This window comes from Polypterus senegalus, chromosome 10 (assembly GCF_016835505.1).
Source record: "Polypterus senegalus isolate Bchr_013 chromosome 10, ASM1683550v1, whole genome shotgun sequence".
In the NCBI taxonomy this organism is placed as follows: Eukaryota; Metazoa; Chordata; class Cladistia; order Polypteriformes; family Polypteridae; genus Polypterus; species Polypterus senegalus.
Genome location: NC_053163.1, coordinates 130,278,203 through 130,296,321, shown reverse-complemented (window position 1 = coordinate 130,296,321; position 18,119 = coordinate 130,278,203). Strand labels below are relative to the sequence as shown.

General features: G+C 35.5%; 1 protein-coding gene across 1 annotated transcript; it reads right to left on the bottom strand.

Moving 5' to 3' along the window:
* Positions 1-593: 593 nt before the first annotated feature.
* Positions 594-17,782, bottom strand: ctdspl3 (CTD (carboxy-terminal domain, RNA polymerase II, polypeptide A) small phosphatase like 3). The gene is made up of 11 exons (XM_039766644.1): positions 17,509-17,782; positions 9,973-10,087; positions 9,520-9,648; positions 9,037-9,148; positions 8,838-8,949; positions 8,623-8,709; positions 8,310-8,372; positions 1,515-1,594; positions 1,146-1,272; positions 980-1,075; positions 594-853 (listed from the first exon to the last, which is right to left on the bottom strand). The coding sequence occupies exons 1-11, from the start codon at positions 17,599-17,601 to the stop codon at positions 788-790; spliced, it is 1,080 nt and encodes a 359-aa protein (XP_039622578.1). The 5' UTR covers positions 17,602-17,782; the 3' UTR covers positions 594-787.
* Positions 17,783-18,119: the final 337 nt, after the last annotated feature.

Below are 18,119 nucleotides of genomic sequence, written 5' to 3'. Positions count from 1 at the left end.
TAAGAATTTCACTGTACATTTCAACTATGCTGCAACTAATGCCATCTATCGAGCGAGAGAGGATACCAACATTTAAAGACTGGGGAAACCCAAAACACACCCTAAAATTCCTAGTTACAATAGGATGCAACAGCTGACCAGAAGAAACAATGCTTTAACATTTACACTGTTTGCACATTGCAGCAACAGTAATTTCAAGCTACCACTCTTACTTGGGTTGAAGCCCTGTAACATAAAACAATTTATGTACAATAGATGATTCAACCAAGGTTGAATAGCACACTCACCTTTGTAAAAGAGCAAACATTTAAGTTACAAAGACAATTCTTTGTAGTGTAAAGTACTGGATATTGATCACAAATGTGTTGATTTTCAACTTTTGTAAAGTACAATGTGACAGTGATTTATTGCATGCATCAGAAGCTGGTCATTTTTCCTAAAGACAATTTGTTTTGTAAAATGAAATGCAGAACATCTGACTTGGTCAACACTTGCATTAGGTTGCCAGTGTGGAATCCCATTGAACCAAATTAAGAATTCCCCATAAGAAGAAAGGTGAAAATCTAGGAAAATTAAGTAAAATCAGCACAAACTGAATTTCATTAAATATTTAATTTAATTAAAACTTGCACTGTGAACTATTTACAAATCATTTATATACACTAATTTACAATAACCACCCTCCCACCCCTCATAAAAACATTAGCAAACACAGAATGGCAAGCACGGCATGCCTCCATAGTAGAGATGGCAATGGAGACCTCTAGTGGGTGTTCTAGCTTCCTTTTCAGTCCTCAGACAGGAGTCTTTGCAGCTGATCAGCTCTTTTCTTCAAAAGTACTCTGAAGTCTTCCTTCAAAATTAAAAGCCATAGAGAATCTAAGAATCACGAAAACTACCATTTTCATAAACCTTTACACTTTGACAAAGCAAGCAATGTATCTGATATCTACAATATTTTTGTCAAACTTCTACTTACAAGTGTACTGAGCTTCTCCAGGTAAGGAACTAGTTTCTGCAGCTCCCGGTCCTTTTGATTTCCATACCAGCTTTGAATGGGGATCACATTTGTTAGCTAGAAAAGATCATAGTGATTGAAGCTGGTTTTGCAACACTAAGTGGACAAATGTTAATTCTGTACTTACCTGGTATGGCCATGTATAGGGATTATTGTCCACAATAACAGCTTTTGCTAGGTCTCGCTTCAGTACAGCAAGGTCTTTAATATAATGGCCCTGCACACAAAAGCAATCCTCCTGATACAAACGATGCCTGAAGAAAGGGAACAAGGGTTTAAGTGTTATTCCATTAATTCCAAATAAATATCACACTGGTCTATTCCGGTCCTGTCCCCTTAATGGAGGAGTTTTACTTTAACACCTAGTTACCACAGTAGGAAAAAATCAATCAATGCCCAAAGGGTACCCTACATACTAGGAGACATGGGAAATACATTAATTGATGTATAATATATTACAGCATTCTACTGTATATTAAATAATTGTTTCTCTTACCGAATAAGCTTTTTATAAGGGTCCATTATCTCTAGGATCTTCTCTCCATACTCTTTCTTGGCAGATGTATACACAAAAATCTATGAAGTAAACAAGTTGAGACATGAAATTACACCAGGTTAAAAATCTGTTAGGTCTGTCAGACATTTGTACTTGTAATCTAGGTTGTGACCTGTCTGAAAGGGAGGGTGTCGGTGAGGCTTTACATCAGTATTAAAGACTAGTTTAGTTTATTACAGTGCGATCATTTCTTAACAGCATAAGGTAAAAACGCATTATAAAATACTGTCCATTTATTTATAAAGTGCCAGCATAAAAATTCAGTTGAATACAATGCGTTTCAAAAGGAATAACAAATCCAAAATTCAAAAGTTTTTGGAAATGATCAAAGAAAAAAAATATTACCGTATTTTTAATTGTAATACTAATTGTAATATGTTGCATTCGAATTATCTAACAGTCACAATGAAATATATTGGTCTATAGGTGGATGCTGGTAGAAGACCAGCAAAATGGCCTCATACTGTAGCACCTTTGTACAAGTCATGTCTCTTTTGACACTTTGAAGTTCATTGACATGGATTTGAAATTTTAGTTCAGAAACAAAAAGGCATTAGTCAAGATGAGGCAAGATCAGACTTTATTTGACCAGGAGTATTTGTTTAGCCTTGTGATTACAAGGTTACCTTTTGTATATTCTGATGGAGCATGCTTGTGCATTACAGTTCTCTTCAGTTTCACTCCTAAATAAAATAGTTCCTGTACATGAGCACAATTTGAAATAACTAGTAAATGCCTTTAAAAGTAAAATTCTGAGGTCTGTCAGAACTATTTTTGAAAATAGAGTTAATCCTCTTCCTAACCAGTCAAGGTATGCCCATTTTGTGATGTGTCAGCACAGTGAGGCCTGAAATAAAACACTGGAGGAAAATGGGGCTAATTAAATAATGAGGGAGTCAGGTTATTTTGTTTTATTAATTACTTAATTAAAAGTAAAATTCCATACAAACAAGTCAAACTTTAAGAGTCCCTTTCCCCAATATTAAAGCTTATTTTAAAATGTTATTGATTAGATCTTGCCAGGTTTTTTTTAAAAAAAAGTTTTGAACAGATCTTTGGAATGAGAATTTGATGTTTCCCCAATTTCAAACAGTATAACACATCAGTCACCCACTGACTTAAAACAGGTAGGCTAGGATTCTTCCAGTTTAGCAAGATACGTCTATGTTCTTCTCCATTTTAAGGCCATCTGCGAGTACATGAAACACAGCTGTTAATGGATTAGGATTGATTGTGACATCAAGGCTGTCTGATAGGCATTTAACACTAGAATTACAAAAGCCTACAGAATAACTCGTAAATCCGGCGCACCTTAAATCCATTTGCACCTCTCCGTCAGTGTCTTTTGTCCTGTAAATGTGCCGATAAAGACAAGCAGCCTGCTATTCAATCCTCCCACCAAGACACGCAGCAAGCAGCCTGCAATTCCATCCCCCCCACCACTGCAGAACGTGCACAAAGTTCTCCCAGCTCATGCCTTGATTATCTGGGGGTGAAGTGCTGGAGTTTTAGAGTGGAAATAGATCATTATTTGGAACACATGTGTGTTCCGTTTCTACAATAATCTGTGTCAACACATTGTTAGAACAGAAAAGTTTTTCATATTTTAGTAATAAATGACAAAATGTAGGCATAAACTATATAATGTGTGAAGCCTCAAGTCCAAAGATCAAATAAGCACCTTTACAAAAGGTACAAGGAGGATACTACAGCTTCCGTGGCTTAACGTTGAGATTTGCTGACTTGTATTAAAGAGTCCCCGGTTCGATCCTGACTGCCTCCTATATTTACCATTTCCAGTAGTGAACTGCTCTTATTGTTATTATACAGTAAACACATTCATTTGGTTTGTACCCAGGGATCTGACGCTGTTATTTATTATCTGAAGCTGGGAATAACTGTAGATGCGAGTGGTGTCTTGAGGCAATGGAACTGGACATTCTCTGATGTGGATGGATAAAAGCTGACACACAAACGCTAGTGTATCAGCCTTCTTTGTATCTCATTGTCACTTTTTTTTTGTTTTTTTAAATTCAGTTTTATTGAGTGTTCCTGCTCACACTGAATTAATATGCACCTTATGGCCCACGATGTCAAAGCCACACTTGACCAAAAAAAAAAAAAAAGACATGGGTATATATAATATTTGGAATAACTAATTTTATGACCTGTATAGTACATTTCGGAAAACATTATCCATATTATTCATATTCATTTGCACAACATCTTGCGGTTGTAATCGGTGGCCGCAAGTTTTTTTTGTTTTCCGATCTTGCCCATGCAGCCTCTACATTATGTACCAGTATACCAGCAGTTCAGCTAGGGACTGCAAGGCCTTACAGAGTGTTGTGAAAATAGCGTTTATCATTATTAGCATACAGATATTATCACTACAGGACATATTTGTCAAGAGCTGCCGGTCAAGGGCTAATTCATAAAGGACCCCAGTCACCCTACATGCATGTTTTTTTCCCTTCTTCCATCAGGCAGGTGCTACAGAACTAATATTACCAAAAATGAAACTTGAGAAAAAATTTCTACCCACAGGTAATAAGACTGTTCAACTTTATGTGATAAACTGGATGTAATGAACTGAGCTGAATAAGTGTCACATCTTCAGAGATTCTTGTCGATGTAATGTTATTCTTAGTGTTATTTCATGTATTACTGTTATTAGACTTAGGTTTGAGCTTTTTCTCTTCCTGATATTTTTAGGCTGATTATTGTGTCTGCAAGGGAACATCATGCAAGTAAGAATTTCACTGTATGTGTGACAATGGGGAAAAACAAAAAAGACAGAAATGAAAAATGTATTCAATGCTTCCTTCTTGTTTAATATACATCAGATCATGGCACTAATGAAAATTTAATAACCTATAACAAAGATGGTTGCCTTTGCTAGCCACACACACACCTCATACAAGAACTTATATGTAGGTCTTGAATTTCTTTCCCGTAATAGATTATAATAAGAAATTTTGAAGTAAAATAAGCCTTTAAATTGAGCTAATGAACACCAAGATGGTTGCCTGAAAGGTGGACAAGGTCAAACTGCAATTTTTACTTGTAAAAGGTAACTGTGACAGTATTATTTATAATTTTTCTTTTTAAAATCCTACTACTACTCCCATTAAAGATTCATACCATACCCAGAGCATACCCGGAAAAATTCAATCCTACACTGTAAAAAATAAATCTTGCATGTGTGTAATAATAAAAAATAGCTAACTATACGCAAAATAATTACCTTAATTAATAAAAATGGGTTTTAGCCTTTTTCTTGATTATTTTAATTCTAATTCAATAAAAAAATTAAGAATAATGTTAACTTATTATTTTTCTTAAAATGTAAACATTTTTTATAACTTATTTTATGTAAAAAAAATATACTGTGAATTGAACACATTTAAGTTAATTTAAATTTAATGACAGGGCACTTCCTCTCACATCGAAATGTAAGAGGAAGTGCCGTGTCATTACATTGATTTCTTGGTCTTTACAACAACGCATTCAGCTGTAACGCTTATCCATAAGAGATATTTTACTACGAATGTGTAAGTATAAAGCATATTAATTCCGTAATGAATAACTAGTACTTCATCTCATATAGTTACAGATGTAAGCATTTGTTGTTTTCACGAAAACTTTCCCTTCATGTGGGAAACATGGCGGGCAAGGTAGCGTCTTTCTAACAACTTGCCTCATTGGTTTACTTTAAAAAGCAAGCACATTTCTCGGATAGTTACGTATGTTCATATGTTTTTTTTTTATCGTTTAAAACTTTTATTTTACACAGAAAAAGAAAATGACAATTCGAGATAAGTTTGAGAACGATATGACGTTTGTCCTAAACTACGACCTGTAAAGAACATATAAATGTGTGAATTTCCCCTTGGGATTAATAAAGTATCTATCTATCTAAAGACGTTTGCCTAACCATCGCGGTATTATTTGACCTCTTATTTAATTAGTGTTCTACAGAGGCCATGTATTTTCTGGTTAATTTTTAACACTGATTTATTTAGCGATGTTTGATTTCCTATTTCCTATTTTATTTCAGGATTTTCGCTATCGCATACTGAAAAGTAGTAAAAAAAGGCGGCCATTCATTTAAGAGGACATGTTGGCGTAAATGCAGGAAGTGTTTAAAGAGCGGTGCCTGCTGCAGGATTTCACGCTTTCACTCTCTGTTTCCCTCCCGTTTACCACTCATTCCTGGGACATTATTTGATTGAGATATGCTTTTTGAAGAAAGTTTAAAAAAAAGACAATTTTCATTGACATTTGAATGCTAGTAATTCAGTAAAAATTATCCTTAGACATTTGATTTAATTTTCCTTTGAAAATATAACTCCGTTGTTGTGACTCTCTGTATGTTCAAATAAATAAATATATGGATTTTTTGCATGTATTTGTTAAGTCATTACTGTCCAGCGTTGCATACTCACTTTTTTTGAGTACTTTAATTCAAATGAAAATCAGAGTAAAATGAAACCATTTTTGCCACTACTTATATTTAATCAAACTCATTTATTTTAGGTAAATTTGAGTTAATTATTAAATTAAGTTTACTCAATAGTGCAGTATATTAAATCTACTCAAAAATATTGCTTGTAATTTGTTGCCTTATTTATTTATTTTTTTTTAAGTAATTTTAACGCAGTATTTTTTACAGTGTATTTCTACTTTCTCTCATATGCATTCCCTTTCCCACACCTCTAAAAAGCACTTGAACTGGACACAGAGCCTATGCGGACTCTTAACACAGCACAATCTACATGAGGGGAAAAACCATTATGCAGGTGGGAGTAAATCTTTTCATGGCAGATTGTCTTATGAAAAAGAATAGTAAATAGATGAATGAATAGATATAGGGTATTCTCACAACAGTGAGAAGCCAAATATGTGGTTAGTAGAGCTGGCTTGAATGACTTCTTTCTGCAAATCATAAGTTCCTATTAAGGCAGAGAACTCATCAGAAAGTTTACCAAGAGGCTGAATATAAAGTAAGGAGCTTAAATTGATCAAAGGATTAATTTCATAATAAAGCATGTTTAGTGTGTTGATTATATACATTCTCCCTTGTCCTCTTCTTTGAAAACCAAAATCTAGCCAACCTAACACAAACTTAGGCCCACAAGGGCATGTATGTAATCGATACAATCATTTAAAATATGTGATATTGACGTGTATGCCAAGCAAGATGTTAACCAGCTGCTGCCTAGATTACTCTGAAAACTAATCTTAAAATAATAAAACAGGAGTGGTCGCCCTAGATTTTCTTGCATACTGAGAAATGGGGATTGATATTTGAGGAGAAAACCACAAGACAATGATTTTTTTATATATTATGTACACAAAAACAACAACAAATCAAATCAATAATACAGGGTGAGGCATAAAGATCCCTCACATTTCGAGGGAGAACTGTGAGGGCTCCACAGGGGGTAGAGAGATGGGGTAGGTCTCATTCAGTAGGTTAGGCTCTACTGTTTTCAGTACCCTTAATGACTCGGACCACTGAACATCGGGGCTTTGTTGTTCAAGCGTATTATGAGAACAACCGCTCTGTGATTACGACCCAGAGAGCATTCCATACACACTTCGCACTTGGTTGAAATGCATCTGTACCAGACTGGAGAATTATTTTGGGATGTATTTCTAACCTTTGGGCAGCTGGGTTCACACTGAAAAGAAAATGACCTGGCAGACCTAGGACTGTAAGAATGCCAGAAAATGTGGAAGCAGTAAAAACATCAATTCAGCAATCGCCAAGGCATTTCAAGGTAAATGTTCCCTGGGAATTTGACCTCTTTAAGGGGAGACATGGGGTGGCCAGCACAGTCACCAGATTTAAGCCCATGTGACTTTTTCCTTTGGGGATACCTAAAGGAAAAAAGTTAAACATCATTCGCAATCTCAAGGATTTGAAGGAAAGGATCAAACAGGAAATCAACACCATTCCGCCTCAGATGACCCAGAGAGTAATGGAGAACTTCCGGGAATGTCTTCAGCAATGCATTGCCAACAACAACTGCCATTTGTCCGATATGATTTTTAAAACACATTAAAACAAAACTTATGTACTTTTCAGAGTACATAAACTACTATAACAGTAAAGATGAATAAATCGGACTCTGCACTTGCATGAATAAAACATAACGAACCATTTCTGGTTAACAGAAACAGCCCAAAAGTTGCTAGAAATCTACGTTTTGTACGTAATACTTGTATGCAAAATTTGGTTGACCTAAGTGAAAGTGTATTCAAGTTAGTGCATTCACACACTCGCACAAACAATTCAAAAAAATTGTATTTTTGGATTCAGGGAGGTCTAAAATGTCGAGATTCATCAAAATCTCAAAATTGAATTTTTGGAGGATTCCAATACTTCCTCTACACTTCGTATATGAGAAAGTAAAAAAAAAGAACAAGGATACATTACTCTCAGAAATGGCATACTATTTTTTCATTGTTTGTTGACTACATGTGTTTTTGCAGGGAAACAGCATTGATCGGAACACTGAAGGTAAATGATAAAGATGATAAAAAAAGAAAAGTTTTTACTTAAAGATTCACCTATATTTTCATTAACCACAACTTTAAATGCTTTAAAATGCAAGTAAAAATTACAAAAAAAAACAGCTACTTCACACTACTTGGGAACAAGGGAACACAAATGGCATGCCACCATGCATTAAATATAAATTCCATATCGAAGCAAAAGATACAAACCTCATAAATGTGAGACATGCGCTCCAAAAACTCTGAGACAAAAGGTCTCAAATTCAAATAAACCTAGAGAAGAGAAAGATAAAATAAGACTATTAAAAATATAGTCCTGGGAAAGTGTGCCGTGAATTAAAATGCACTTCACTTGACTCCTAAAAAGTCTATTTATGCAGAAAAACAGAACAATGATAAACATTTCAGATCTTCTGTGTCACTGTTAAACTATTGCTGCTATATGCTAATAAATACTATACTCCTCAAACAGACCATGCAGCCATGCAAGTCTCTACTAATAACACAAAAAAATATAACATACCTTGTATTCATGATCCTGGAAGTGAATAAAAAATGAGTGCTGGGCATCTGGGAAGGCACTTAAAGAGCTGTAAACCAATGTCTCGTCCTGCATAATAAAAGACACAAAAAATTAATTATTCTTCTTTTAAGAAAAATTTCTGCAAACTTGTTTGCCTGCAAGGCAAAATACTCCGAACTCTGTCAAGAATACAAAAAAAAAGCCAGCTTTTATACCAGGTCTAGTAGTAAAGTGGCTTCTGGTGTGCTTCTTGTCTTTACAGGGATGTCTCTGATACGAGCACTTGGTGGCTCAGACTGCGAACGAATGTTTTTTACAAAATCATACCTAAGGGACAACCAAAGAACAGCACAAATTATTTCGATTTCCAATTCTGAAGCATGGAATGTATGCCATAATTAGGCTATTACTCACGGGTCAAATGTTTCTCCATCTTCTTCATCAGTCGTCATTGAAGCCATATACTTGTACTCAACAAATGAATGCATTTCCGTGTCACTTTTTAAGGAACTTGGGCTTTCTGTATCTATGTAGAGAAGGAAATGGCATATTTTTTGGTGCAACTTGGGAAGCTTAAAGAAAATTTCCAAATAGCTTTTCGCTACACTAGCTTACACAAAGAGATCAAGATGCAAGGACATATCTTTTAATCTGCAATTTTAAAATAAATGTGTTGTAATACTATAAAGGCAAGAGGAATTAATATATCATGAACTTGAACTGTGAATGTTTCAAAAGAAAAATCTCATCCTATGAGTAATTAGAATGTCTATCTAAAACTATAACATTTTTTCCTCTTGGCAAAATAAAGTCTGATTCTAGGTTAATTATACACATCTTCATGACCCTGTTACTTACATTTCTCATTTATTTCAGAATTATCTAAATGACACTTACCTACTTTCATTGGTGTTAAGAACTTCACAATAGGTGAATAAATGTTACGAGCGACAGTACTTTCTGGGGTGCCAGAGTCTGTGTCAAATCTCACCTTCAAGGAGCAGCCACGTACAGGAGTTTTAAATCCTGTTGAGATTGAGCAGAGAGGGAGGGGGAGAGATAGGGGGACTATTGAAACAGGCTTTCAAATTTTAAAATAGCTACCCATCTGTTTTCTCAAAATTAAAGCAAGTGAAATTTGCAAACAAATATTTTAATTCTGATACAGACAAAACGCAAACATCTTAAAAGATGTGAAGGCTAAAATACAGTAGGTACCAGAGATAGCATGGAAAAAAATACTCTAGCTTGATATCCAGGATCAAAATGTCAGACACAATTAAGATAGTGTACAACTTAACACAACTATTTGCAATTAATCACAGGAGTTGCCAAACCATCAAGCCATACCTTCATTGTCATCATAACTATCTTTTTTACGACTGCTCCTTGTCTGCATGGCAGGCTGTTTCTTAGTTGAACTTCTATGTGCATGGCACAATTCTTCTTCTTCTTCTTTTACCTGCTATAAAAAGAAAAAGAACTAAAGAACATCTACTAATATATGCTGGTGTGGTTTATGACAAACAAAAAAACGAGAACAACAAAAGACGTATTCGAAATAGTGGTGCTCCGATCAGGTTTTGTTGAGGCCGATACCGATCATTGATTTCATGTTACTTGATTGACTGATTTAGATTTTTCCCCCCTTTAAAAAACTATACTAAGCTCCTGCATAACCAAATAGAAGTATTATGTCCTATACTAAAGTGTTAACTTTCGTAATTTTATAATTAAACTATACACCACAGGTGTTATCCGTTCTTCATTAACAAAATTAAATTCTGTAAGGCCTATTGTTCAGTGACCATAAAAATACTACAATAGATAAAATTTCCCTACAAAACATACTTTAAGATATACAAAAATATTTACCCATAATATGGCAATAAAGAAAAAGATTCTCATAATTACAAGCTGTCACATTGTTTAATTTTTTCTGTAATATCTGAAATAAAGTTTAATAAAAAAAAGTTTACCATTCCTCTAACAAAAATATATTTTTTACATATATTTTCACACAATCAATTAAATGATATTGGCAATTAAAACAATGCTTATATTGGCAATTAAAACAATGCTTAAATGTAAATATACATGCACTTATAGGGATTCATATTTTAAATCAGTAATTGCACTGACGATGTTTGCTGTCAAAATATGCTACATTTACTGCATTTATACAGGTGTTTTTTTTTTTTCCCCCAGTGTATCCGACAGACATTTGCAATTCTTGAGGTGTAATTGTTAGGGCTGGGTATTGGCCAGTAATATTGTATTTGTAGGGTATCTACATTATGATTTCATAACATATGCATAACCATGGAATGGCATTTAAGTAGAATAACATGATTAGTAATGAAGAGTTAAAATTAGTACTTGGAAGGTGTGGAACAAAATATCATTGCTCTTTAAAAAACATTTTTTCACAGCATTCCACTCATTCAAAATTCACCACAATTTACCTAACATATGTATCGCCATATCAGAGTCCACATTACGGGGGATTCCTTGTTTTAATAAAATGGCATCTACAGTAGTTTATAAAATATTTATATCATCTTGTGCATATTATTATAATAATGAAATATTGCTCCTTAAAAAGGAGATAAGAATGTTATTCAATAACCTTTGCTCCTTAAATGATAAGAATGTTATTCAATAACCTATTTGTGTTATGAATCTTCAAGTAGACGCCCTTCAACTAAACTAGGCATAAGAAACTGATTTAGTCAGAATTAAAGATGCAGTGGAGAAAACTCGTGTTACACATACAGTTTTCAAAAATGTGTCTTTACACTTCCTCCTCAGGCAAAAAGGAACCATTTTAAAATGAGGATCTAGAGGTGATGTTTGTTGACAGCAGTATTGAACGAATGGGCAAGAAAAAAAAAAGCCACTGTGACTGACACCAACATTGATATGATTCATATGGTGCCATTTTTGGAGATTGTCGTGTCTGCTGCTTTGTACACAAGCACACTTTGGAATAGCATGCTGTTCTGAAATTCCAACACTAGGCCTGTTGCTTGGTCAGGTGAGGTGTGTTACAAAGTTTTTCCACTGTAAAAGTACAGCTTTTCCAGTTTTTAATTCATACGAGCTTCTTGGACTTCCTCCTCACCTGACAGAATTGGCAAGTTGTAATAGATCACAGAACATTAAATGTACGATATTCCAACTCTCTGCAAATTTAGAATCTTTAGATTTATACTTAATATCACTTTCATGATGAAATGCAATAATATATGTATGTTACATTTTAGAGATAAATTGTTAATTTTGTTTAAATAATGAATACTGTTAATAATTACACACATGGGGGTGACATGGTGGCAGTGCGGTAGCACTGCTATCTCGCAGAGAGTCATGTCCTTGGTATTCCCCGCTTGAAGTTTGCACGTTTTCCTGCTGGGTTTCCACACTGTGCTCCGGTTTCCCTCCAGCGATATGCAGATTTGGTGCCATTAAAATGACTCCAGTGTATGTGTGCTTGTATTCAACTTGTGATGAGCTGAGGCCCCATCCAGGGATTGTTTCAGCCTCATGCCCAATGCTTGCCGGATTTGACACATCCCTGGATTGATAGATTTAATCATTAAACATCCTTTTTGGAGATATTGCAGTAAGGCGTCATCTGAATTTAATGGGTGTGCCAGGCAATTCAGAACATAGTGAAGCCGAACCTGTTCCCACCGTGAGAATATCTCACACAGCCACTTGGTGGATTCCTCCAGATTTACATAAAGTACGCACGCAAGTATAAACAGTAAAACTCTTGCATAGCAGGATTGCCCGCTGCAGCATGCCGCGTGAAGTATAAACCCGGCCTTACTGTTATAAACAAAAATTCAGAGCACAGTGAAAATTAGATTGTAAATAAATTAGTTGACAGCTCCTAATCAACATTTATTACCTAAACTTAATATGTTCGGTAAGGAGTGCATTCTGCAGCAAATTAATAAGATACTTACCGTAAAGGATGGTTGTAGAATGCAGCTACGCTCACAATTATACAGGACAGAGAAACAACAGCACAGTGCAGCAAAGTGAATATATAGATGTGTGCACGCACACAATTAATGTCCTCAATTAAGTTAGTTTTACAAATGTCTGGTACAAGATGCACTCCAATTGTTGTGGACTGCTTATAATCTAGCCTCTCAAGCAGGAGTATAGGGCTAATCAAGTTTTAAACTTTCACTTTACTATGTGCAGTATTTTTATTTAATGGCAAGTCAACCATCTCCTCTTCTGTTGCTTTCAATTGTAATCAGTACATTAACTTGAGCAACTTGGGACAATTCACTGAGACTCCTTAAAGAACTTCTTTATTGTTGTATGCTGTGAATACACTATCAGAGACCTGCACAGGCTGCTGGCTGAAAAAATAGCATAAAGTACAAGGGAATCTCATTTTCACTGAACTGTTCCTTCAAGGTGTTTGCAGTTGATGTATGCTTGTCCAGCATAGGTGAAGGTCTATATGTGTTTTCAAACATTTTAGCATGGACATGGATTTTTTTGAAAATGCTGTAAAAACTCCAGGATGGACGGATATAATTTTCAATTAAATGTAGCCTATGATTGCAGGTTCTTGTTACAACCCAATTGCATGATTAGAAACCAATAATTGCAGCAAAAACAGAACTCAAGCAAACATTTTGTGCTTCACTTTACATAAGTTATTTGTTAAGGTTAGAAACCCAAATTACTACTTGGAGACTTAAAGCTGCATTCACTGGTTAGATGCTTCATTTTCTTAGCCAGCTAATAATTAGACATGAGCTGTAAATCACAAAAGAAGCTACCAGATCATCTTACATGGTCTTATTTACATTCATGTGTTCACAGCAAATTATTTTTAATAAAATATTTGGAAGGGAGCAGGACAGAAAAAAGTGGAATACAGTAATCCCTCCTCGATCGCGGGTGTTGCGTTCCAGATGAAAACCCGCTAAGTAGAAACCATATGTTTGTATAGTTATTTTTATATATTTTAAGCCCTTATAAACTCTCCCACACTATTATTAGAGCCCTCTAGACATGAAATAACACCCTTTAGTCAAAAGTTTAAACTGTGCTCCATGACAAGACAGAGATGACAGTTCTTTCTCACAATTAAAAGAATGCAAATAGATCTTCCTCTTTAAAAAATGTGTGTCAGTAGCAGAGATTGTCACAGAGAGAGAGAAAAAAAGCAAACAATCAAAAAATCAATACGTGCTTTTGGGCTTTTACGTATGCCAAAGCACCGCGATAAAGCGGCATTTTTTTAGAGGAGCGTCCTTATCCTCTGTGCAAACAGCCCCTCTGCTCACACCGCCTCCATCAGGCAGAGAGAGTGGGAGAGACAGAGAAAAGCAAACAATCAAGCACCGCGGGGAAGCAAATCATATATCATTGAGGAGTTTTATTTAATATGTAATAAGTGCTCTGATTGGGTAGCTTCTCGGCCATCTGCCAATAGCGTCCCTTGTATGAAATCAACTGGGCAAACCAGCTGAGGAAGCATGTAGAATAAAGTAAAAGACCCATTGTCCGCAGAAATCCATGAACCAGCAAAAAATCTGTGATAAATATTTAGATATGCTTACATATAAAATCTGTGATGGAGTGAAGCTGCGAAAGTCGAAGCGTGATATAGCAAGGGATCACTGTACTAAAAGTTACTAGTTTGCCGTAATCCACAAATCATTGAAGGAATATTCTCAGAAAAGAGGAAAAAAAAACAATATAAAAACAAACTGACATGGCTAGTTATGCTCGTATCAATTGGCTGCTAACCTCAATCAGCCAAAGTTCACTCTAAATGACTCAGTCAGTGATCTTTAAGTGGACATGATGAATTTCATCAGTGAAAACCACCCCTCAGATATGAACATACTTGCAAACATTGAGACGACAGGGATATGGAATGTCTGGAACACAATCACAGAAAATATATGTCGGAACACTATTGAACGTAGCCTTAAAGTTGTTGCACTGCAGCTCTGTGGTTCAGCTTAAAGGTCATGTTCAGCTCTGTGTCAAGTGCAAAAAGGTCCAAAGTCCTGTGCTTTGAAATCAGCAAACCATTCAAATTCAGTGCACAGTATGTTAAACTTTGAAGCATACTAAGCACATAGAAAGAGAACAGTGTACTTTATAAATACACTTCTTTATAGATAGAGAAATGAAGAAAGACACCCTGCTGTAGTTGCAACTCGACAGTCTCACTTTTAGTTGAAAAGCCTTAAAAGACGTATGCATCTCTGTAATTAACCAGCTCACCAATGCAGTCTAAAACCGAGACGCTAAGTTATGTCAAGCAGAAATTCAAAATCAAAACAGCCAGCCTTCCTTCAACAGTTTCACAAGATTTTGCTAAACCCACCCAACCTCACACTAAAAGTGGAATTTCTACCTACAGCTCAAAAAAAAATCTCTGCAACACTGTATTTTAATTCAAACACCATGGGTAATAATAAAACTGGCATTTTTACTGACTTCCGAGTCCCTCACACCGTAAACAGTTTGAGAAAGAATTTCTTTACATGGTATTTTTAGATTTTTTTTTTCCTTTCCTTGGACATGGCAGTGGGATATAGATTTAATTTGGTAAGGTAACTGACCGACTAACAGATTGGAAGATTGAAAATAAACTGTCATCAGTCTGGCATGCTGTTTTTCAACCACAGGGTTCCCCCTGAGAAGTTTGCCTTTTCAATTCACAACTAATGATATATTAGTATAGTTGATTAGGAAACGGACTCATCTTAAAATCTATAGATGACTTAATGCTTGCAAGACCGTTTAATGAGAACAAGACAAGTAATGTTCGATTGGTAGATGATTTTGTTAGCTGATGTGATTAGTTCTTCCTACATTTTAATATTACTAAACTAAGAAAATAATTCACGCAAGACTAAACACCATTCACCCATAAGAAAGAACCCTCAAACAGGCAGTGGAGAATATTTTTAGGGGGAAAACAATTATGCTATTAAGGAAGCAAATTTTTACCATTGGTTTAAAAATTTTTACAGGTCTTAAATTATGTGTGTTGTTTGTAAATCTTAGTGTTAGCAATAAAAATTGAGTAGTAAACTAACTAGATCTCAACAGCAAAATCTAACAGACCTATTTAAAAAGCAAGACCTGCTAGATTCACAATTCTACATCAGGACACAGGTTCAAGGTTACGAGGATAAATAGCAACTGGTTCAAATATTCCTTCACCCCAACTGTTATTAATCTTCTGAATAGTTTTTATACCAATAAACATCTATAGATTTGATGTGTAGACTGATTATTTATTCACGTTAAGCATAAGTTAGGTTTTAATGCTAACGTAATTTTTGTATGTAATGTTATAATTAAGTCATTCCTATAGAGTATTAGGCTTTTTTTCCCAAACTTACAGGCTTACTTGTACCAGGTTTATGTTGGTTCTGTATTTTATGTAATGCCTTTGTCTTTCTGAAAAACCTGATACATTTTCTCTCTTGGGACAGTAAACTTGAATGAAATCAGTACTGCCTTAAATTCCACCAGCCCATAAAGAAAAAAACAGTACAAAGGCATCAAGAAGAAACAAACACTCATTTTGTGCCACAAATAGTATGTTTTAAATGACAACGACATGGCGGGCCTTAAAGATCCAATGGTCTGGATCTAACCAGGATGCCTTGAGCTTGACATGTCTGTTATAAACATTATCTGTATCATTTGTTTTGAGTGCAAACTTGCCATATTTAACAACTACATTAGAACTTGAAATACTTCTTGTAGCAGAGTACATACACTTTGACTTCTTAAGACGACAAATAGTAGGCATGGCGAAAATGAAAATACTGTAATATTCTATAACAACATTTAGTGCTAAAAATGAAACGTACAGAGAAAACAGCAAACAATTATGCAAATGTACAAATACATTTTAGTGCTGGAAATGGATGGAGTAGTGAACTGAACACCATCCCTGAATACTGTATATAGCGACTTTTAAGGAAGAACACTGGGACAGTTTGTAAAAACATTCTAAGAACATTAAGCTGTTCTTCTCAGATAATTTTCAAACTATGTGGTTGGGGGTCGTGGGGGGGGTTGGGAATATCACAACCTTACAAATTATGCATTTAGCAACACTTTACACAGTACAGAAACATTATTTCAGTTGCGCCGTTTTAACCTACTATTACAGTACAACAAAAATATGCAATGAAGATTTTACAAATGGATCACTGTAAACAAAAAAGATATACAGTCATATGTAGTCAAGATAAAATGAGCATGAGACCGACCATAAACGGACACCTCGCACAACACTGATTTGGGAACCAAAATGTACTTTCAAAACCCGCCAAACTTAGGCAGATTTTCACAGAAAAAATATTGGAGTCACGACGAAACAAGAAAGAACATCCCGCATCTACATAAAAGACAAATAAAGCATCGACGAATTAAAAAATAACAGTTATTTCCAGTTTCAGAAACAGAAATGTGTATAAAATAAGACTTTGCTGCTGTGCTACGTTTGCGTTAATTCTACGTCCTCCGTAACTGAAAACCAGTTCCGATATCAACTTCCACCTTTTATGTATCGATCGGACTTTGGTAAAGGGAAAAATACTCAGAAAACACGAAATGATTGGATTTTCCAGCTAGACTAGTAAATGTGGTCCTCGTTGTTTTAACTCGTTGAGTCTGCGCAAAATGGAAAAAAGACATTGCTCAGCGCACGCCTACAGAAATAGAGGCCGAAAATACAGCAAGGCCTCACAAAACGGGCTCATCAGCAAAGTATGGGGGATAAACAACGCGAAAAACTGCCAGCATAGACAGGCCACAATCAGGGCTCTGCGGCCTATTGCTTACTGTAATCTAACTAATTTACTCATTTACCTGCCGTTTTCTCGAAGACTTCGGCGTCCGTGGAAGTGGTGAATACGAAGGGCTCAACGCCCTGGCTACAGTCCTTCGCTTTCGAAGCCTCATCTTCACAAGACAATAATAAAACTAAACTGGAACTCGTCTTCTTCCGTGTAATGTTTATCTTCGCGCTTTGAGCTGAAATTTTAAATCTGCCGGGTTCAAAGGCGGACGGCAGAGGGCGGGCGAAGCTACACAACATAGCTAAGTTCGGGGAGGCGCCGCTGTTCCGCCCGCGCAGACAGTCACACCTCATTGGACTGCTTCAAAATGACGTACAACTGAAGGGTCGCAGACAGTGTGAGAGAACACTGTGGGCGTGATTTTATCGCGAGTTCTTTGGTACTGGCCTCTTCGATTAGTCTGTTATTTCTATCGTCTTAATAATTTACTGTATTTAAAAAAAATCGCATAGGAATATAGGAGTGTCATATACATCGAGCACAATTGGGTAGCAATACAAATTTGTTTAGATAAAGGTTACTAGTCGATTCCTTTTGTATGAGATGGAATTTGGCAGCTGAAGTGCAGACACCATGTTATGAATTATTTCACTTTTTATTTATTTTATTATAATTTTTAAA